Genomic DNA, 24,409 nt, shown 5'->3' with positions numbered 1-24,409 from the left:
TTCCCAACTACTTTGGCACGTGTTGCAGCCATGAAATTCTAAGTTAATTATTATTTGCAAAAAGAAAATAAAGTTTATGAGTTTCAACATCAAATATTTTGTCTTTGTAGTGCATTCAATTGAATATGGGTTGAAAAGGATTTGCAAATCATTGTATTCCGTTTATATTTACATCTAACACAATTTCCCAACTCATATGGAAATGGGGTTTGTACTTGAAGTCGTCACACACATGCTGGGTGTTTATAAATAGTGTGCCTGTAAACATCTTACTTCTGCCGTCTTCTGATTTGACCGAATGAGCTCATATCATAGTCTGGTATATTGTAGTCCGTCCAATTATTATGTGTGCTATATTGCCATACTGTCAATGAGTCAGTTCATTGACAAGCTTTCGAAACGTTCATATTTGAAAAAACATATATAACAAAGCTTAAATAACATAATTTGAGAGACGGATCAGTGAATGAAGATACCATTTGGTTAATAGAAGAACACAAACTAATCACTCATTGTGTTTTCTGGAATTGGAGCAGCAATTGCAGTCATGTGCTCCTTTTTCTTTACTGTAATACATATTTAGTAGAATTAACAGTGGGAGGTGTTGGCAACACTTAGGACTCATATCATTTTAATAAATGTACCTTAAATGAATACTTTAAACTAGGGCTGTCAAAAATAATGAGTTAACACATGCAATTAATGTAAAACAAAATATGGGATTATATTAGGATTGATTCCACAATTTATTTTGACCACACATGCTCTTTTACCTTAACCGTAGGTGGTTTGTTCATGGATTTTTTCCAATGCAAAAAATAATTGTCCAGAGAAAACTAATGTCTTTGTAGTATAGTGTTTATTTGATATGCCAAATAACATCAGATTACAACGGAGAAAGCTAACGCTGCTAAATAAAGAAAGAAAAGGTATGGAGAGAGAGAAAGAGAGAGAGAGAGAGAGAGAGGAAGATAACTTTTACCTCTTGTATGCTTTTAGGAATGAGAGGGGGAGAGACTGCAGGTGTTTGGGCGACATGTTTCATAGGGTGAAGGAGAAATGAGCAAAATACATTTTATCTGAGTGTGATACGAGCAAATCCATGATTGTTTTAATTAAACATGAAAAAGGCAGTCACAATTACAACATAAACCCAATTGAAGATTAACCTTTGACGAAAAGACAAATTGAACACAAATTAGTGATCTCCGGACATCACAGCAATATTTGTCCTATTTACGGAGAAGGTGGGGGTTAGGATGCAGAGCTGCCTCTACCAAGCCCCAAGAATACGCAGAGGCCATAAAAATGTCTTATTGCTGACAAAACCCAGGCCCAAGCAGTCAAGAAGAATAAACCACCACACAAACATTTAGGCTCACATTATGGTTTAGACAAGAGATCACTAAAATATATTTTTTTCGATAACACGTTACCTGAACAACTGAGGGTTGTTATACGGTCAGTGAGTTGTTGTTCCACAAGTAAATGAGGAGACTGACTGGTGTGCTTGCTGGTAAAATTCACCTGAAAATACACACTGACTGGACTACAGATAAAACTGTTACCAATTTAAACATTACAACATTTTTCAATCAATCAAGCAATCAAAGTTGACGTATATAGCCCTTAATCACAAATGTCTCAAAGGGCTGCACAAGCCACAACGACATCCTCGGCTCAGATCCCATATCTCAACACAATGGGAACGACGAGAAATCCTGGAAGAGACCGCATATGTGGGGACCCACCCTTGGGTGACGGGTGCAATGGATGCCGAGTGGATACGGTTAATATTGTGAGAGTCCAGTCCATAGTGGGGCCAGCAGGGGATCCTCTTGAATGGAGACACGTTGGGGCGCAGAGACATCACCGACTGATGCATAAGGAGTGGTCACCCCAGGTCCCAACTTCATGTGAAAGTCCAGTCCTTTGGGACACCAGCAGGGGATCATCTTGAATGAAGACAAGTCAGCAGTGCGGAGACTTTACCAATTGATGCATGGAGCCGTGGGTTCCAACTTTGAACAGCTAATGCCCCATCCATGGAGGCTGATCCGTGGTCACCTATACCTCTCCACGCAGGAGAGGGGGCAGAGCAGATACGAGACGGAAGATCAACTGGTCTAAAGAGGAGTGTATTTAAAGGCTAGGGTATACAAATGACTTTTAAGATGGGACTTAAATGCTTGTACTGAGGTAGCATCTCTTACTTTTACCGGTAGCATCTCTAACTTCTACAGAGGTAGCATCTCTAACTGTTACCGGTAGGGCATTCCAGAGTACTGGAGCCCGAATAAAAACCCCGTTTCCATATGAGTTGGGAAATTGTGTTAGATGTAAATATAAACGGAATACAATGATTTGCAAATCCTTTTCAACCCATATTCAGTTGAATATGCTACAAAGACAACATATTTGATGTTCAAACTGATAAAAAAATTTTTTTTTTTGCAAATAATCATTAACTTTAGAATTTGATGCCAGCAACATGTGACAAAGATGTTGGGAAAGGTGGCAATGAATACTGATAAAGTTGAGGAATGCTCATGAAACACTTATTTGGAACATCCCAAAGGTGAACAGGCAAATTGGGAACAGGTGGGTGCCATGATTGGGTATAAAATTAGATTCCATGAAATGCTCAGTCATTCACAAACAAGGATGGGGCGAGGGTCACCACTTTGTCAACAAATGCGTGAGCAAATTGTTGAACAGTTTAAGAAAAACCTTTCTCAACCAGCTATTGCAAGGAATTTAGGGATTTCACCATCTACGGTCAGTAATATCATCAAAGGGTTCAGAGAATCTGGAGAAATCACTGCACGTAAGCAGCTAAGCCCGTGACCTTCCATCCCTCAGGCTGTACTGCATTAACAAGCGACATCAGTGTGTAAAGGATATCACCACATGGGCTCAGGAACACTTCAGAAACCCACTGTCAGTAACTACAGTTGGTCACTACATCTGTAAGTGCAAGTTAAAACTCTCCTATGCAAGGCGAAAACCGTTTATCAACAACACCCAGAAACGCCGTTGGCTTCGCTGGGCCTGAGCTCATCTAAGATGGACTGATACATAGTGGAAAAGTGTTCTGTGGTCTGACGAGTCCACATTTCAAATTGTTTTTGGAAACTGTGGACATCGTGTCCTCCGGACCAAAGAGGAAAAGAACCATCCGGATTGTTATAGGCGCAAAGTTGAAAAGCCAGCATCTGTGATGGTATGGGGGTGTATTAGTGCCCAAGACATGGGTAACTTACACATCGGTGAAGGCGCCATTAATGCTGAAAGGTACATACAGGTTTTGGAGCAACATATGTTGCCATCCAAGCAACGTTACCATGGACGCCCCTGCTTATTTCAGCAAGACAATACCGAGCCACGTGTTACATCAACGTGGCTTCATAGTAAAAGAGTGCGGGTACTAGACTGGCCTGCCTGTAGTCCAGACCTGTCTCCCATTGAAAATGTGTGGCGCATTATGAAGCCTAAAATACCACAATGTAGACCCCCGGACTGTTGAACAACTTAAGCTGTACATCAAGCAAGAATGGGAAAGAATTCCACCTGAGAAGCTTAAAAAATGTGTCTCCTCAGTTCCCAAACGTTTACTGAGTGTTGTTAAAAGGAAAGGCCATGTAACACAGTGGTGAACCTGCCCTTTCCCAACTACTTTGGCTCGTGTTGCAGCCATGAAAATCTAAGTTAATTATTATTTGCAAAAATAAAATAAAGTTTATGAGTTTGAACATCAAATATCTTGTCTTTGTAGTGCATTCAATTGAATATGGGTTGAAAAGGATTTGCAAATCATTGTATTCCGTTTATATTTACATCTAACACAATTTCCCAACTCATATGGAAACGGGGTTTGTAGAAAATGTTCTAAAGCCTGTTGACTTTTTGTGGGCTCTGGAAATCACCAATAAGCCAGAGTTCTTTGAACGCAGATTTCTGGCCGGGACATATGGTACAATACAATCATCAAGATAAGATGGAGCTAGACCGTTTAGTATTTTTACGTAAGTCGTAAAACCTTCAAGTCGCATCTTAAGTGCACAGGAAGCCAGTTTTAAAATGTTCCTGTTCCTGACATGCTGACAATAAAATTGCATTTGTGTGCAAATATTGAGTTAAATAATGTAATTGACAATCAACTTAAAAAAATAACCACATTTATATTTTGCAAGTAGGTAATTAATCATGATCAAATTCAAATGTGTGATTATAGACAGTGACAGAGGAAAATAAATCACATTTCTAGGGTGTAATAATAGATGATAAAAGGAATTCGAATTCTAATATACAAATATACAACATAAGGTGGTGAGTAATATGTAAATAATAAATAAAACAAAATATTTTCTGTACCATAAATCACTCTATATTCTCTACTGCTAGCTAATGTTATCTATTTGAGTTGTTTTATCAGAATATGGGGATATAAACTACATACCTGTAGGTACCCTTCATTCACACACTGTGTTACAAAAGCGGTAAGTTAGAATAATACATAATGTTGAATGTAGAGGACATTTTAACCCTTTATTTATTGAATCAAACATATTGAAATTCAATGATTTGGTGCATTTGCAAACTGCTAAAAGTATGTACAAAGCAAACTATAACCTGATACCTTAAGAATGTACAACAATTCTTCTCAACTAAAAAGGAGAAATATAACCTTAGGGAAAAAAAATACTTCAAACATTTGTATACATGTACAACACTTACAACCTTTAGTATCTCCGTATGTGGAATTATATTATGGAATGGAATAAGCAAATAAATCAAACAATGTACTATAATGATCCAGTTTAAGAAACTGTTCAAAGTAATTACAAAGTAAAGTAAGATGAATCCTGATCATCTCTTTATGTAAGTACCAACTTAACTATTTATTCATGAGTACTTTTTTGGTTATGTATTTAATGTGTCTGTGTTACAGATTGAGCACAGGAAATTAACAAACAAATGGGTTAGAAATTGCAATGAAAAGGAAAAAGAGTAGGAATAAATATGTTCTGCTTCTACCTACTCCTCCTTTTCGAACATGTTGTAATGAGAAGTTTGAAATATGTGATTTACCATATTGTAAATGTATCCATGTTCGAAATAAATTCATCTGATGAAGAAACATACTCATTTGACAGCAGTAATTAAAACAAACACCTTCAACCCAGTCATGTTGCTCAGGCCTTCTTGATGAGATTGGTGTACTAGTGCACCTCGAATCCTGATTAGAAGGTTGACTGAGCACTTTAACCTGACTAATAACTTGATGGGCTACATCCTACATTTTTTAACAAACAGAACCCACAAAGTCAGCGCCGATGATACCTTGTCTGTCAGGACTGTCCTACCGGCTCACAACAAGGCTATTTATTTTGTACAAAAACATGTGTCAGCCTAAATGTAACAACACAGGACAATAACCAAATATGCTGATGATTCCGTTATTGTTAGTTTGCTAAATGAAGATGAAAGCCGCCATGGCCACAATTATTGGTGATTTTGTACACTATTGTGATAAGGCTTACCTCAAGCTCAATAAAAAATAAATACTAAAAATGACATTCTGACTGACTTTAGGAAAAGACCCAATGTGAACCAACCAACTGTGATTAAAAAACAGGTCAACAAATAGGTGCAGAGGCATACACCTTGGGACTACAACTAATGAACAATTTAAATTTGTGATGCGGTGTGTAAAAAGGCCCACCAACATTTATACTTTCTGAGAAAATTGTCTATTTTCATGTTGACAGGACCATCATGATCATGTTTTACTGTGACTTTATAGAAGAACCATTGTTGTCGTTCTCCTTGGTCTCATGGTTCAGTCACCTGTCACTAAAAGGACAATAATTCCCTCAATCAAATTGTTGAAGTGTCAAGTCAATTAATTGTTGACTCTCAGCTGTCTCCAGCCACCCTCTACAATAAACAGGTAGTGAGGATAACTTCCCCCATTTTACCTGATGTATCTCACTACCTCTGGATAGAGGTTTTTAGTCCCAAGAGGCAAAACAAAGCGGTACAAATGTAGTTTTGTCCCAGCTGCCACCACATAACTCAAGATGTTGTATAGTCCCTCGGTTTGCCCATATTTATTTTGGTGTAATTTACTTATTTATTTATGGTATTTTATTATGGCTTGTGCCAAAACCTAGCCAATTGTGATTTTATATTGTTATTCTTTCTATGGGGAACTTTGAGTACATTTACACTTTTACGATCTTACCAATGTTTGTAATCCTTTTTATGAGGTACAGCAAGTCTTTGTATTGCGTGTCTAAGATTTTACATTTAATCACAATGTTTTTATTGGTCTATTGGGGATTATATGTTATTGTTCTACAGTGTGCCTGTATACTGGCGTTTGTTTGTGGATTTTTAAATGTTTTTATGTTTTATATGATTTGTGTTTGCTTGCTTCATTATGTCCTGAAGCTGAATTACAAATGTCTGCACAAATATTTTACCTCTGGGTACCATTAAAGAAACATTGAACCTTAAGATGTTACATTGCTCTGTATGTTTTAATGGATGTCCTGATCTTGCTGGCTGCAAAACCAGTTTACCTTTGGGTACTAATAAAGTAACCTAACCTAACCACTACTAAAGCTGTCCATTCAGCACCATGGACAGTCACCCTGCTCTCATGTGACACAGTTGATGGTGCACCCTGTGTGTGTGTCAAAGCTGCTGAAAATGACCTCTCTAGCAATTTCTTTATCATGCCCCCCCCTATATGACACATGCATTCATCTCCCTCAGAGTGGACAATGAGAGGCTTTTCTGACCTCTACCGAAGGGCAGAGGTAAAAAGGCTACTGTCGTGATTGATGGCTGGGTGCAGGAGGGGATATTACATAGAGGTGGACAAAAAACAACAACTTGACTTGTTTTGCATCACTTGATTTGTCACTGAAGAGCAACATGTAACTCCCAAAAAAAAAAAAGAAAAAAAAAAAGTGTGTGACGCTCATTGAGAGCATTTCGCAGCGTTACTCATCGCAACCGCAGTGTGTACAGCAGGCAGCTTCCGCTGCACCCCCACATGCACTGTGGCTATACCACACGACGCCTGGCAACACTATTGTGTGTTTTTTTTTATCCTTCTGCATCTCGCAAATCAGCGGCGCTTATTGGGTGTTTTTTTTTTTTTTTTTTGTGTGTTTTTTTTGCGCAGGAAGTGTGCAATCCCGACGCCAGTGACCGGGCAGGTGATGCTTGCTCACGTAAGGCGCACGCGTGCGATGAGGGGCGCAGGGGACGCAGCTGGAGGGTGCGCGTTACTGTTGCACCGCCTCACCGGATAACCGCTATCTCATCCCGTCTGGTCTTCCCCCGTTTCCTCTCGTATGACTAACGGATTTACCGGACACAGACTTTTTTCTTTTTTTTTCTTCTTTTTTTTCCCTCTACACCACAAGTGGATGAATTGGGCCTGCAGCAGCTCGGCGTGGATTGTTTATTATCCTTTACCGTGATTCTCTAATTGAGCGCAATTTTTTTTTTTTTTTTTTTTTTTTTTTTTTTTTTTGGCTAATGCGCCCACCCATCCCACGCTAGCCTATTAGCTGGAGAGGAGAATTTACGAGTCTTGTTTGGCCTTTGAGGGAAGAAGACGAGGGGGAGGGTGCTGGGTGAAGGAGAATGCAGCAGTCACATTTTTTAAGCATGCAGAAGAAGCGGGCCGTTTCCGGTTCCTAGGCTGCTGTGTGTGCGTAAGCGCGTCCCTGTGTGTGCCCCCCATCCGAGGCCAGCAGCCGTATGGGGAAAGCATCGGCACACACAGATGGCATGGACACTTCCACAAGGTCTGCCGCTCTGCCCTGCCTCCTCCGCCGGAGCCCGTTCGCCGCCGCCGCCGCCTCTCTCTTGCAGCTCCCTCCGCCGCCCAGCAGCACTGCAGCACAGCCCAGGCTGACGGTATGAGGCTTGATCCAGTGCATTTCTCCATGCTGGTCATCGGGGTCTCGTTCGCCTGCTACGCCCCGAGTCTCAACTCCCTCCAGGACCAGGCGTACCGATCAGCCGTGGTCATCGAGGGCGAGGTGCGCTCCTCCCCGGAGAACGTCTCCTCCCGGGAGCCGTACCGTGTGAATGTCAAAGTGCTGGACGTGTGGCCCGTCAACAGCGGCGGCCTCGAAAGGGAGCAGCTCGTCACCGTCGGGGACTTCGGGTCCGAGGCCTCATGCACCACGGTGGAGAAGGACCACAGATATATCTTTTTCATGGACCCCACCGGGGAGCCCGACGTGTTCAAGGCGTCCTACGCCCCCGTGGACGCCAGCGAGCCGGAGCCGAAGAAGGACGTGGAGAAAGTGTTGTGCGAGGACTGCGGTAAGTATTTCCCCCGGTGGTGCGCGCAACATGCACGGCGAGGAGGTGTAGGGGCCACCGGGGCTGGGAACGCGTGAATGTGTGGGGTCCATACATACAGTGTTTTGCGCGTACGCATGCGCGCCGATTGACACTTCAAACCTCCATAACCCGGTCACCCATAATCAAATGAGAAGCATGGCAGCAAATGTGTGTGTGTGTGTGGTATGGATGTGAGCACACCCTCTACCTTCCATCCACTGCAGACTCCAGCTGACTGCTGGTCAGTGCATTCCAAGCAAGATATGCACCATCACAGATTAAAGCCTAATGTGTGTGTGTGTGTGTGTGTGTGTGCGTGTGTGGACAGTAAGCTTGTGTTGAGGTGACCCTAGTGTCTGTTGCCAGGAAACCAGTATATCAGATGTCAAATGATGACACGTATCACAGTTGTGACCATGCAAGTGGAGGGTTCAAACAGCTCATCCTATATTCCCTGGATAGCTGAAACAGGGTTTGTAGCCATAAAGTGCACCACACACACACACACACACACACACACACACACACACACACACACACACACACACACACACACACACACACACACACACACACACACACACACACACACACACACACACACACACATCTGTTGCACTTTTAGCTGTTCTTATCTTAAAGGCCTACTGAAATGCGATTTTCTTATTTAAACGGGGATAGCAGGTCCATTGTATGTGTCATACTTGATCATTTCGCGATATTGCCATATTTTTGCTGAAAGGATTTAGTAGAGAACATCGACGATAAAGTTCGCAACTTTTGGTCGCTGATAAAAAAGCCTGGCCTGTACCGGAAGTAGCGTGACGTCACAGGTTGTGGAGCGCCTCACATCTGCACATTGTTTACAATCATGGCCACCGGCAGCGAGAGCGATTCAGACCGAGAAAGCGACGATTACCCCATTAATTTGAGCGAGGATGAAAGATTTGTGGATGAGGAAAGTGAGAGTGAAGGATTAGAGGGCAGTGGAAGCGATTCAGATAGGGAAGATGCTGTGACAGGCGGGTGGGACCTGATATTCAGCTGGGAATGACTAAAACAGTAAATAAACACAAGACATATATATACTCTATTAGCCACAACACAACCAGGCTTATATTTAATATGCCACAAATTAATCCGCATAACAAACACCTCCCCCCTCCCATCCATATAACCCACCAATACAACTCAAACACCCGCACAACCCACTCAATCCCACAGCCCAACGTACCGTTCACCTCCGTAAAGTTCATACAGCACATATATTTCCCCAAAGTTACGTATGTGACATTCACATAGCGGCACACACGTACGGGCAAGCGATCAAATGTTTGGAAGCCAAAGCTGCGTACTCACGGTAGCGCGTCTGCTATCCAACTCAAAGTCCTCCTGGTTGTGTTGCTGCAGCCCGCCGCTAATACACCGCTTCCCACCAACAGCTTTCTTCTTTGCTGTCTTCATTGTTCATTAAACAAATTGCAAAAGATTCACCAACACAGATGTCCAGAATACTGTGGAATTTTGCGATGAAAACAGACGACTTAATAGCTGGCCACCATGGTGTCCCAATATGTCCGCTACAATCCCTGACGTCACGCGCAAACGTCATCATACCGAGACTTTTTCAGCAGAATATTTTGCGGGAAATTTAAAATTGCACTTTACTAATCTAACCCGTCCGTATTGGCATGTGTTGCAATGGTAAGATTTCATCATTGATATATAAACTATCAGACTGCGTGGTCGGTAGTAGTGGGTTTCAGTAGGCCTTTAAGTATTGTATCACCCACCATAAGTGATGTTTGCGTGCTACAAGTGAGACAAATCTCTAAAGCAATTAATTTAACAGTCGGGAGATGAATTATTATTATTACTTTTAGTTCCTAATGGATCTTGAATGAATAAATGAATAAACGAATGTATTTATTGCGGCAGACATATATAGCAACACTTCATCACTCTTTGTAATTTGACAGACATGCAACGGCACCCACCGAAAAGGGATACGGGAAAAAAGGCAAGAATGCTTATCCATGTCCCGCCCCTCATTTACAATCAACTTATATGTTGGTTATAAATTCAAAGTTTCATCAGCAGATTTGATGGATACATGACAATTACAGAACAAGAATAACATATGCTTGAAAACACTTTGTCAATAGCACTGAGCGACCATGAGATTATCTCTATCTTGCCTGGGTATCTTTCGTCTTCTGAAGCCTTGTCTTGTGTGTTACGTCCCTTATTCCACAGTGAGTTCTTTTGCACCTGTGTCCCACAGTTGAGATAGTCCAAACAACTAGTCATGTTTTTGATAGTTTCCCAGCAACACCTTTTTACACATTTTAAGGTTGAACACATTTAGGCTAGAAGACAGTTTAATTTATCCGCTCACATTGTCCCATAGTTTCACCCCCACTACAGATAACGCTTGAGCCTTGAATGTGGAATTCACCATGTTTTGTTTGAATTTCAGGACACCCCTGAGTTCATGTGGACCATCTCTGAGTAATAACAGACTCTGTATATTTGCAGGTAGAGCCCTTTGTGAGGCCATAAACATAACTTGAAGGCTACTGTATTGGATTATATCATGTAGTTTAAGAAAATTACTCATTATGAACAGATCATTGGAATGAGCTCTATATGGGGCATAGTGTATAATTCTAATTGCCTTTTTTCTAGAACTTAAATAGCGGTTCAATAGTGCCCCTGTAGGTGTGCCCCCAAACTTCGGCGCATCTTCTGAACAAGATATTTTGGAAAACTCAATGTTTGTAACTTTGTGGGAACTGTTTAGGAAAGGCCCTTTTCTCTCCGTATGTGACTGTCCTGCAATGGTCCTGGATAAGTTTGGTCTAATTCAGGGGTAGGGAACCTATGGTTCTCGAGCCAGATGTGGCTCAAACTTTCAAACCTTATTTCAGATTCAAATGGTGCACAGTGCAAAGTGGCTTCTAAGTCAGCAATCTTCGGCAAATACGGTACTTACAAGTATTATCACTGGAGGACGAGGAACAGCGAAACATGCTACACTACACACCGAAGAAGGACATTCTAACCGCTAAACTAGAGCTCTTGAATGTAAACAAAGGCGGGTGGATCGATACTAAGATAGACGGTAAAGATAGTATATTTTCAGTGTATGGTCAATACTACAGATCAATAGTTTTACTATCAAAAAATCTTTTGTCGTTTTTATTATTGTTTACAAATTCATGTCCTGGACACAATTGTGTGCCATTTATTGAGTGTGTGGGAACAGGCTACACTTGGCCATCCTGTGTGACATAGTATTCAACACACCAGTGACACTATTCTGGGAGACAGCAATACTTACTGCGATGGTGTGCTGGAATGATCCCGACTCAATACAAAGTGCTGCAATACGTTTTTCTTTGGTGATATGAATGGTTCCTTTTGGTGATGGGCTCCAAATCAGGCCTTAAATCATTCAGCAGCTCAAAAATGATATGTCTCTACTAGGGTTGTACAGTATACCGGTATTAGTATAGTACCGCGATACTTATGACTCATATTCGATACTTTACTGCCTCAGGAAATATGTCCCTGGACACATGAGGACTTTGAATACGACCAATGTATGATCTTGTAATGACTTGGTATCGGATTGATACCTAAATTTGTGATATCATCCAAAAGTAATGTAAAGCAAACAACAGAAGAATAAGTGATTATTACATTTTAACAGAAGTGTAGATACAACATGTTAAAAGAAAAAGTAAGCAGATATTAACAGTACATGAACAAGTAGATTAATCATTCATTTTCTACTACTTGTCCTTAATAATTTTGACAAAATATTAGAATGGAAAATGAAATATATTACTGCATATGTCAGCAGCTAAATCAGGAGCCTTTGTTTGCTTACTTACTAATAAAAGACACGTTGTCTTGTATGTTCACTATTTTATTTAAGGACAAACTTGAAATAAGAAACATATGTTTAATGTACCCTAAGATTTTTTGTTAAAATCAAGCCAATAATGCAATTTTTTGCGGTCCCCTTTATTTAGAAAAGTACCAACATATTGGTATCGGGACAACACTAGTCTCTACTATTTTTAATTCTGATAGTCCAAACATGTTGACATGAAAGATTGTCCGTTGATTGTCATTTGTGCATAACTGTCTGTTTGCATGTGCTAAATATAGACACAACAACACTGTCTGTGAACATTTTCAGGTTTGAAAAATCACATAACAAGCGCTAAATGATTACATTTTTATCTCCTCCTCCCAGATAATCTGCAAATACTGTATTCTGCATATGCATGCAGGAAAACACGTTACATGTATTGCACTAGTTATTTAGCAAGCCTCTGCACATGAGCTAAGTAGTAATCAAGTAATCAAGTTTACACATGTTTTAATATACCCAACCCTAGAGTAGATCAAGCCTTTAGTTAGTTCATGAATGTGCAATTGTTATCAGTGTAATGTAACCCTGTCACAAATCAATAATTGTTGATGCACAATTACCAGATTGACAATATTGAATACTTTCATTGTGAATTTCAAGCACTAGAGTTTGTCCCTCCCTTTTTGCCACGCAGCCAAGATGCCGATGATTGAGGGTAACACCACGCTGCATTTCTCAGACTTGCCGTTGGAACACACGTATGCACTCAAAGTGTAAGTGTGGAAGTATGTGAATTGAAACATTGCCAAAGTCTCCCCAGAAGAGTGGATGCCTTTATTGCTGCAAATTGGCAAACAAGTCTGTATTTTCTTTTTAATATTTTTTTCATTTAATTTTATGTTCCTGGTGGTGGTAGGTTTATTAGTGTCAGGTGTCCATAAATATTAGTGGTCACACAAGTAATAGTAATAGTACTTGACCAACAACTGTTCCTTGAATTAATTCATCTTAAATAGCCCCATGACCTAAACTGTCTACTACATCAGTGTTTTTAAACCTTTTCTGAGCCAAGGCACATTTTATTCATTGAAAAAATCCTGAGGCACACAACCAGCAGAAATGATTGAAAAATTAAACTCAGCAGCCGATATTGACAATAAAAAGTCGTTTTCGCAATTGTTGGATACAACTTTAAACCATAACCAACCATGCATCAGAATAGCTCTTGTCTCAAAGTAGGTGTACTGTCACGACCTGTCACATCACGTTGTGACTTATTTTGAGTTTTTTTTACATTTTCCTGTGTCTTGTTTTAGTTCTTGTCTTGCGCTCCTATTCCGGTGGCTTTTCCTGTTTTGTTGGTATTTTCCTGTAGCAGTTTCATGTCTTCCTTGAACGCTATTCCCCGCACCTGCTTTGTTTTGGCAATCAAGACTATTTAAGTTGTGCGGACGCTATCCTTTTTTGTGGGGACATTGTCGATTGTCATGTCATGTACCGATGTACTTTGTGGACGCCGTCTTCTCCACGCGCTGTAAGTCTTTGCTGTCGTTCAGCATTCTGTTTTTGTTTATTTTGAAGCAAGTTCGGTTTTAGTTTTGTTTTGCATAGCCATCCCTAGGCTTCAATGCCTTTTATTAGCGGCACTCGCCTTTTGTTTACTTTTGGTTTAAGTGTTAGATACCTTTTTACCTACACACTGCCTTCCGCATATTGAGATCACAACAAACCATGTTCCCAAATCTACAAATCAATTAGCTACCTTCTGCCACCTACTGATATGGAAGAGTATTACACGGTTACTCCACCGAGCTCTAGACAGCACAGACACTCAAAGGCACATTATTTGCGGATTATAATTACTGGTTTGCAAAAAATATTTTTAACCCAATTAGGTGAAATTACATTATCTCCCACGGCACACCAGACTGTATTTCGCGGCACAGTGGTTGAAAAACACTGCACTACATTATCCGTAAGATGGTTTTATTTCAATGTCACATCTCTTTTAAGGAGTCATCAACATATGTGGTATTGAAACCAAAAGTCTGTGATTATATCATCATTGTCAATACCAAATCAACATAACGTTGGTGCCTTCTGCATACAGGAAGTGCCTCGAGATAACTTTTGTTGTGTTGAATAGACGCTGTTTAAATGAAGTAGAATTGCTTTAGAGGAAGTAGAAAGAGGAAGGAACTCAAACGTCTGCATAACGAACTCATCTAGAAAGCCCGGCTAACTACGTGATGTTCTATTTTTAGCTCTGTGAGACGCTAAAATGATCAAGTCATTTATTTATGACAGGGCTGTTGTAATCAGGCTTCAGTCTGGAACACATTTTGCAGGCGCTGGTAGCCTCTCTCCCTCTCCCTGCTCTAGGAGACAATCTGTAGTGGGTTTGGACATAGTATGCACATTATTGCAAAACATCATTAAGGCTTATGAAAATATATTTTTCAAGGATTCTTATTTTAAATTGTTGGAGCACATATTAATACAATCTGCACATGCACATGTCAGCGACTCACTCAGTTTCATTAAAAAAGCTCACCATTGCTCTGCAAACACACACCCTGAGTGTATCCATCCATCCATCCATTTTCTACCGCTTGTCCCTCTCGAGGTCACGGGGGGTGCTGAAGCCTATCTCAGCTGCATTCGGGCGGAAGGCGGGGTACACCCTGGACAAGTTGCCACCTCATCGCAGACCATGAGTCTAACCAATCCAAAATTGGGCCTAATCCTAGTCAGCCAATCACAGCCCTCCTTGAAACACACACACACACACACACACACACACACACACACACACACACACACACACACACACACACACACACACACACACACACACACACACACACACACACACACACACACGCGCGCACACACATGCCAATGCATCTGCTTGATGATTTAGTTGTGATTTTAGCTCTAGGAATTAATTTGTGCTTGATGACTTGCAATAACAGGAAATGTTTATTTTGTTTTCAATGGTGCAAATTGAGACTTACAGAAAACTGCATATTGTCTAGAAGCAAACAAATCCTATTGCCCTCTGTCATGTCTCTTTTCAGTGAATACGATGTCTCTTTGAATGACGACACATCATGAAAAAAGTATACTACTCACATGTACAACTGTTTCTTTTATGAGACGGACAGCACCATGAAGGCTTAGCAACTGTCTATTAAATCTTGACATTTACATCAACTACAGCAAGTCTCAGAGGCACAGGCCACTTGCCGTGACAAAAATCATGAGACAGCAAATCCTTTTTTTTGCAGTGTAAACAAACTGGTGTGTATTTAATGGAAAGGCAAAAGTGACCAAGTGTTTTTTTTTTAGTTTTTTTTTTAGCACTTTATGTGTTGGGCATTGCTTAATCCCTCTACCCTCCATCCAATTCCCACAGTTACTTTTGCCAGTGTAGCATTCAGATTATGGTATGGTGCAGACTTGTCGTGATACGCACCAATTGCTTCACGAAGTTGGCTACACTCTCTATCGTGTTTTTGATTATTTCTTTCTTTAATTAAAAAAATATCATCCACTACTTCCTCTCAGGACTGTCCTTCACACTAATTGTCTTCTTGCCAACGGAATTTGAAAACAAAGTTATGTTGATCTCTAGCTATGAGCTAATTCTATTGAGGGTGGATCTTACAGGGTTCACTGTGGCATTCGCTATGCCAACTAATGGCGCGGATGCTTGTAACTCAAATTTTTGCTCGTAACTTAAAGCATAACAATTAGCCAAGAGACAGCTCTTATCTTAAAACACTCTTAAATTTGGACACTGCTAAATTAAGGTACAACCGGATTTATGTTACTGGTCTGTTCAACTTGAATATCACCAAATTAAGCGTTGCTTTTCAATGTTTAATGTATTCTATTTTCTAAGTAGCGGTTCGAGCACCAATATCGGTTATGTACAAAACCCCAAAACCAGTGAAGTTGGCACGTTGTGTAAATCGTAAATACAAACAGAATACAATGATTTGCTAATCCTTTTCAAGCTATATTCTAAAAAATAAACTGCAAAGACAAGATACTTAACTTTTGAACTGGAAAACGCTGTTATTTTTTGCAAATATTAGCTCATTTGGAATTTGATGCCTACAACATGTTTCAAAAAAGCTGGCACAGGTGGCAAAAAAGACTGAGAAAGTTGAGGAATGCTCATCAAACACTTATTCGAAAAATTTCACAGGTAGACAGGGCTAATTGGGAACAGGTGGGTGCCATGATTTGGTATAAAAGCAGCTTCCATGAAATGCTCAGTCATTCACAAGCAAGGATGGGACGAGGGTCACCAAAGTGTTAAAGTGTTCTGTGGAGTCCACATTTCAAATTGTTTTTGGAAACTGTGGACGTCGTATCCTCCGGAACAAAGAGGAAAATAACCATTCGAAATGTTATAGGCACAAAGTTGAAAAGCCAGCATCTGTGATGGTATGGGGGTGTATTAGTGCCCAAGGCATGGGTAACTTACACATCTGTGAAGGCGCCATTAATGCTGAAAGGTACATACAGGTGAAAGGAAACATATGTTGCCATCCAAGCAACGTTATCATGGACAAGAAAATGCTAAGCCACGTGTTACAACAGCATGGCTTCATTGTAGTAGCCTGCTTGTAGTCCAGACCTGTGTCCCATTGAAAATGTGTGGCGCATTATGAAGTGTCAAATACGACAACGGAGACCCCGGACTGTTGAACAACTTAAGCTGTGCATCAAGCAAGAATGGGAAGGAATTCCCCCTGTAAAGCTTCAAAAATTGGTCTCCTCAGTTCCCAAACGTTAACTGAGTGTTGTTAAAAGGAAAGGCCATGTAACACAGTGGTAAAAATGCCCCTGTGCCAACTCTTTTGCAATGTGTTGCTGCCATTAAAATCAAAGTTAAACTGGACAATCATACATTACATACTATACATTACCTTTTGCACTATATTAATGTATATTATTATGTGTTGTCAACTTTGCACTTTTTTATGTCATTGCCTGAAATAAATAAATAAATGAAAATGAAAAATGAAATGAAAGTTAATAATTATTTGCAAAAAACAATTGTTTCTCAGTTCGAACATTAAATATCTTGTCTTTGCAGTCTATTCAATTGAATGAAAGTTGAAAAGGATTTGCAAATCATTGTATTCTGTTTTTATTTACGAATTACACAACGTGCCAAATTCACTGGTTTTGGGTTATGTAAACAGTATCATATTATACACATCTCTAATTGGGATATTTGTATAAAACCATCCACTTTTCTTCTAACCCTTCGACAAGATGTTGGATTGCCTTTTGGCTGTTGTTATCATGCATTTCCTTACAATTATAGTAGTTGCTACATATAGCGCATACGCTGCACATGCTACATTTAAAACACACAATGTATTGGATACAATATATATATATATATGGTCAAGACCTATACATTGATAGTCTTATTCCCTTACCAAGTTCCAGTAATAGTTGGTCATAGCGTGGCAACGATTAGTAGACACTGTAATTGACAACGTCGATTAAAAAAAAAACCCAACAAAGATTTAGTATTACTGACAAGTCGCTTAACACAATTTTAATTGATAGACAGCCAGAAAAGTTCATGTTTAAACTTTTATTCCTTTAGGTGAATAGTTGCAGATAACAGTAATGGATACAAATACTGGACAGCTTGCACTTTTAGTCTGTTGATATTTTTTAACCACTGTGATAATGCACTTTGTATGATAAAGTGAAACCATTTGTTCTTAAGTAATTTATGTTTCTTTTGTCATATTTTTTTGTTGTTGTCCTGTCCATATTGTTGATGTAGATACCCATATCTGTGTACAGATTTACTTTACAAACGAGAAGTGTGGGATACTTCTCTTGTTTCCTTATTCGTATTTGACTTTATCAAATGGATTTATATTAATGTTTGGCGCACCCCGACCGGAGCAGAAAAAAAAAGGAAGACAGAGGGGGAAATTGCGGGGACAAAAGGGGTATAAGACAAAGAGACAACAACAACAACAACAAAAACAGTACACCATCAGCAAATACGATTTGTACAAATATGATAGTAAAAGTGATAGCAGAGAAGCAATTAGTGAAGTAAATATTAATAACACATAAATGACAATGAACATTATTACACTACAAATGGAGCAATAAAACCATAACAATAGAAATAGCACTATTGATAATGAATAATAATAATAATTACCCCTTATATCAACAATACAATTGTTTCAAATGCAACAATACATATATGTAATTACAATGTTTTAATTTGTTTTAAGAATGAGTTGTACGTCAAACTCAAACATTTACAGCGGTTAATTATCACCCTTTAACTAGTCGACTAACTGAAAATATAATCAACTGTTATAATAATCATTAATTCCGGCCTTAGTTGGCCACCCACCTGTTGTCTTGCTTTAGTATCAAAGTAATGTGTTATGAATTAACAGCTTTGTTTTTCTGTGCTGTTTTGTGTGTTTTGTTTTGTGCTGTTATTGATCCTCGCTTATATATAAAGTTATCTGGTACAGTTCCCCATATTATTGTCCGTCAGTGTGTCACATGTCCATATTGCCATACAAGCAGCCATTCAAATCTTGGACCTTACAGAGTCCGCTCATCATCTGCTTTGCAAAACCCAAATGTGTTTAATGGGCTTGAAATCGGGGCTTGCAGGAACTTCCACACCAAACTCACCCAAGCATGCCTTTATGGACATTGTGTTGAGCACTGGGATAGAAAAGGGTCCCCCCTCAACTATTCCCACAGAGTTAGGAGCCTACATGTGTCGAAAAGTTTTTGCAAGATGAAGATGTGGAACTAAAGAGTGTAATAGTTCACCCTCTATTGCTTTTGCTATGTCAAAATGGGATGGGTATTGCTTTTGGCTGCATATTTGCAATGTACTGTCTATTACTGTTTGCTCTCAATCAATGCTCCAGACCGCACATATGGCAATGAATAATTAATTATCGTATTAAGAGTTGTGTAAATGTGGGGATTTGTTATGATTTGAGTTTGACATTTATTTCACTATAGGGTCATTAAACCCAGCCTCAAAGTTGGTACAGTACCATAAATATAAATAATTTAATTTTAGCATCAAGGTGAGACAGGGGTTAGTGTGTATGTCTCACTATAAGAAGGTCTTGGGTTTGATCCCCGGGCTCAGGGTCTTTTTGTGTGGAGTTTGCATGTTCTCCCCGTGACTGTGTGGGTTCCCTCCGGGTACTCCGGCTTCCTCCCACCTCCAAAGACATACACCTGGGGATAGGTTGATTGGCAACACTACATTGGCCCTAGTGTGTGAATGTGAGTGTGAATGTTGTCTGTCTATCTGTGTCGGCACTGCGATGAGGTGACGACTTGTCCAGGGTGTACCCCGCCTTCCGCCCGAAAGAAGCTATGATAGGCTCCAGCACCTCCCGCCACCCCAAAAGGGACAAGCGATAGAAAATGGATGGATGTAGCGTCAGGCTTCAGTTTGAGAAGTTAAATGACAGTTGCTCTTCATGTCTTCATATTCCGTGTGGTGTCCCGCAGGGATCAGTTTGGGGTCCAAAGTTCTTCATTTTAATACATTAACGATCCATGCAAAACATTCAAAGCCGGTCTTTTTTTTGCAGACAATACACTTTTTTTTTTTTCCAATATTAACTTGAATAAACCTATTGATGCAATCACTTTAGAAATAAAGAAAATGCAAGTATAGTACAAAAGGAACAAGTTGTCTCCAAATTTAGGCAAAACAAACATAATTGTATTTGGAAATAAGAAGGTAAATACACAAATACATGTCATGATTGAGAGATTTGAGCAAAGTATATTGAAGGAATTGATGAAAAATGTAATTGTAAAGCATTGATTCTAACATATCAAGAAGCTTTGGCGTGCTGGCAAAAGCACAACAACAGTTAGATGCAAAGTGCCCCAGCAACTATATGATTCACTCATTTACCCTTACTTGAGGTGCTGTGCAGAAAACTGGGGAAATAATTATCATTGGCCTAGTGGTTAGAGTGTCCGCCCTGAGATCGGTAGGTTGGAGTTCAAATCCCAGCTGAGTCATACCAAAGACTATACAAATGGGACCCATAACCTCCCTGCTTGGCACTCAGCAACAAGGGTTGGAGTTGGGGGTTAAATCACCAAAATGATTCCCGGGCGCGGCGCCGCTGCTGCCCACTGCTCCCCAAGGGGATGGGTCAAATGCAGAGGACAAATTTCACCACATCTGGTGTGTGTGTGACAATCATTGGTACTTTAATCTTTAATCTTTAAATCTTAATTTTCAAGGTCAAAACTGTTCAAATTTCCTGATTTGGTAGAATATGTGACAGGGCTTATTATGTTTAAAGCAAGGTTTTATCAATTGCCTGCAAATATTCAAAGTGTACTCACAGAAAGAGATCAATAAATCCAAGTTTATTTATATAGTCCTTAATCACAAGTGTCTCAGAGGGCTGCACAAGCCACAGTGACATCCTCGGCTCAACCCAATGGGATACAATGAGAAACTTTGGAGTGGAGACAAGTCAGCAGTGCAGAGACGTCCCCAACTGATGCACAGATGAGTGGTCCACCCTGGGTCCCGACTTTGAACAGCTAGCGCAACATCTGTGGTCACCTAATAACCTCTCCACACAGGAGAGAGGGGCAGAGCAGATAAGAGACGGCAGATCAACTGGTCTAAAAGGGGGGAATATTTAAAGGCTAGCGTATACAAATGAGTTTTAAGATGGGACTTAAATGCTTCTACTGAGGTAGCATCTCTAACTCACCGGGAGGGCATTCCAGAGTACTGGAGCCCGAATAAAAAACGCTCTATAGCCCGCAGACTTTTTTTGAGCTCTGGGAATCACTAATAAGCTGGAGTTCTTCGAACGCAGATTTCTTTCCCGGGACATATGGTACAATGGAGCTTGACTGTTTAGTATTTTATACGTAAGTAGTAAAACCTTAAAGTCACATCTTAAGTGCACAGGAAGCCAGTGCAGGTGAGCCAGTATAGGCGTAATATGATCAAACTTTCTTGTTATTGTCAAAAGTATGCAATGTGCAATACAACCTCAGAGGAACGGCAAACTATAAACACTTTAGCACTTACCACACGGAAAAGCTTTTGTGTCTGTCTGTGGGGTGAAAATAAGGAACAACCTGAGTGACAATCTTAAACACTGTTCTAACATTAAGCACTTTAAGAAATAGTACAAATCTAGTATATAAGTCCGGTATCGTGAAGTCTAGGATTGTTTTGAATGTGATTATGAATGCACTTTATCATATTTTGAGGTATTCTAAACACAGTTATCTGAGTAAATCGAGTTAAGCAAATGCAGATACATGCGATAAAATGTAATCCAAAGAGGTTCATTAGGTCTTCAAAAAATGATGCAATTTTGTTATTCTTATAGCCAGACCTGTGTTTATTTCCGTACCTGACGGTTTCGGCCACAATTGTGACTTTCCTCAGAGGTTGTGACGTAATATTGCTGTAACGTGTCTGGTCAGCTGATTTCAGCTTTGAGGAAAGCAACAGTTGTGACCGAAATAAACACAGGTCTGGCTATAAAAATAACAAAATCGTGATAAAATGCGGTTCAGAGGAACCGGATGATGACGTTAAAGTTTAACTATGGAAAATAGGTGTGATTCAGAAAGTTTACCTTTTGAGATGTTTAATTTGTGAAACAATGATATTGTTAATGAGCACTTGTTCTGTAGTTATTTGTGTGTATACTATGTATTACATATACGATATGGAACTGACTATGACATAAAAAAATATTCATATTTATTTATTTAAATTTCGGACAATGCATATTCATCAACATAGAGCAACAATGTAAATATGCCGGAGTTAGCACAATAGTTAATTTTAATCTGTTGTCCTAAGGCAGGTTAATACAGTAAACACTCAACAGATCATGATACAAAAGAATACATAAATCACAAGACATTACACATTACAAGCATACCATTAGCACAGACCATGGACAAAACAATAAAACAAACAACAAACATAAAAAACCAAGATATTCATATACTTTGTGGAGTATTTGTGAATGGGTTTCCATTTGTGACATCTTAGGGTTTGGTGTGAATAGAGTTTGCTTGGTGCATACATTCATGTCATTGTTGGTAATTTCACTTTTGTACATGCACAAATGTGAATGACCAAACAACCATTCTTTGCCATCTTTTGTGCTGACATGCAGACCACAGTCTTTCCACCTTGGCAGAAATCTGTACTTTACTGAGTACCCTTCTAGTTGAGAAATACATTGCTTGAGAGATTTGTCCTAATAAACTTGTGCATATAGTTTAGGTGTGTTTACTGTTCACCCACACCATCTTACCTGCAGCAGGCTGATTGGGGCCTTCTCTGATCATTGCTGTTGGCATGTCTTTTGAGGTACATTGACAGAATATTCTTAAAATAGCTTTTGTGATTGCCAAATGCTGCTGTCACTGATTCTGTATCAAGTGCTGCGTTGCTCCACTCTGAAGCGCTCTTCCCTCTTTACCTGTCCATCTCCACATGCCGTAGCTCAAGCCAACCCAGCTGTTTGGCAGAAACATTGCGGAATGGAATGGGAGAAGGACGAGGTAGGATTCGTAGCTTTGACATGACAAACAGATACATTAATGACACATTATGTGCTGTTAATAGCCAACAGGTTACCAAACCGTATGAGTGTATTGCAATGAATGCCGCAACTGTACAAGGCACAAAGGTATCTTTTTACCCAATTGTTGGTTTAAATAAGGTCAGTTCATCTATGTTCTACTGCTTATTCAGAGTCATTGATAAGCTTGAGCCTACCCCAGATGACTGACCATTGGTATTTTACAAACATCCCTCACATTTTTAACACCCCTTTAATCCAATACAGCACACAGTGGTTCCCACAGAATTGCAACAAAAATGTGGCAATGGTGGGTTTAGGGAAATGAAATAATGACATCTTCGTCAAATTTGCATAACTTGACAGAAGAGTGTGAGTATAAAAATCAAGCAACAAAGCAAAAGGAACACGCTTCAAACTAAAAATTAACTTTAGTTTGCCACTTCTTTTTGGGTTTTTTTAATTGTTAATTTCATAAACAAAAACTAAGCCACCTCTCAGAGCTTGTACATAGGCTAGGGGCCTACAGCAGGACCTGCTGCTTGTTGAGAAGAGCAATGTAGGCTTTCATGTCAAAATCTTCAAAAGTATCTTTGCTTGATTTCTCACGAGTTGCCTTTTTGAAAAAGGAGAATTTAGAAGGGTCTGATTACCCGCTAAATATAACAACAAAGTTGCAAAATTGGCAACACCTATCCCTTCTGCTCAGTCTTCTTATTCTTTGGCAGACCAGATGCTTTATATTGTGTTAATTAGTTAGGGCAAACAGGTAGGGCCAAATCTATGTGTGGCAGGCCACAAATGAATATATGGTAATATATATGTTCATTGAAAATTACTCAACACACCTGCATTGTTCCTTGAGAAGATGAGCCATCTAAAGAGTATCGTTTCACTTTTATGAGCGATACTGTATAGACAGACAACCATTCTCACTTCAGTGCCAGTCATCTAAATATAAACATTTATTTTCAAGTTATTCTTTTAAGGTGCAATGGGACCCCTGAATGTTCACGAGAATTCAGTTCTGCGACTAATACGAATTAATACCTGGGGTGTTTTGCTTTGTCACATTTGCAGCTTTTTAAGGATTCTTATGAGATGCCATCATGTTGCACAAAAGAGATTGCATGATAAACCACTAGACCCGAGTTCAGAGAGCATGAATATTGAATGTGGAATTCCACAAGGTTCGATTTTAAGACCCAAACTTTTTATTTTATATATCAATGATATTTGTGAGGTTTCGAAAATTTTACAGTACGTATTATTCGCAGACGATACAAATTTATACTGTTCAGGAGATGACTTGAAAATCTTAGCCGATAATATTGAGGAGGAAATGGTTAAACTAAAATTGTGGTTTGATGTTAATAAATTATCTTTAAACTTAGAAAAGACTAAATTTATGGTATTCAGTAATAAAAGAAAGATAGAAGTTAGTTTATCCATAAACAATGTGAAAATTAAGAAGGTGTCTGAAATCAGATTTCTTGGGGTCATC

The 24,409-nt window shown here is 39.6% G+C and overlaps 1 protein-coding gene across 2 annotated transcripts in view; it reads left to right on the top strand.

The window, feature by feature from the left end:
- The first annotated feature begins 7,598 nt into the window (after positions 1 to 7,598).
- LOC133648896 (pro-neuregulin-2, membrane-bound isoform-like) overlaps positions 7,599 to 24,409 on the top strand; it is a 133,077-nt gene continuing 116,266 nt past the window's right edge. For both annotated transcript variants that reach the window (XM_062045417.1, XM_062045416.1), the window contains exon 1: positions 7,599 to 8,355. In XM_062045417.1, coding sequence (XP_061901401.1) covers positions 7,944 to 8,355 — 412 coding nt within the window. In that variant the 5' untranslated portion in view covers positions 7,599 to 7,943. The remainder of the gene's footprint in view (positions 8,356 to 24,409) is intronic.

Source organism: Entelurus aequoreus, linkage group LG04, assembly GCF_033978785.1.
Source record: "Entelurus aequoreus isolate RoL-2023_Sb linkage group LG04, RoL_Eaeq_v1.1, whole genome shotgun sequence".
Lineage (NCBI taxonomy): Eukaryota > Metazoa > Chordata > Actinopteri > Syngnathiformes > Syngnathidae > Entelurus > Entelurus aequoreus.
This window is presented reverse-complemented; position numbering and strand designations above follow the sequence as displayed.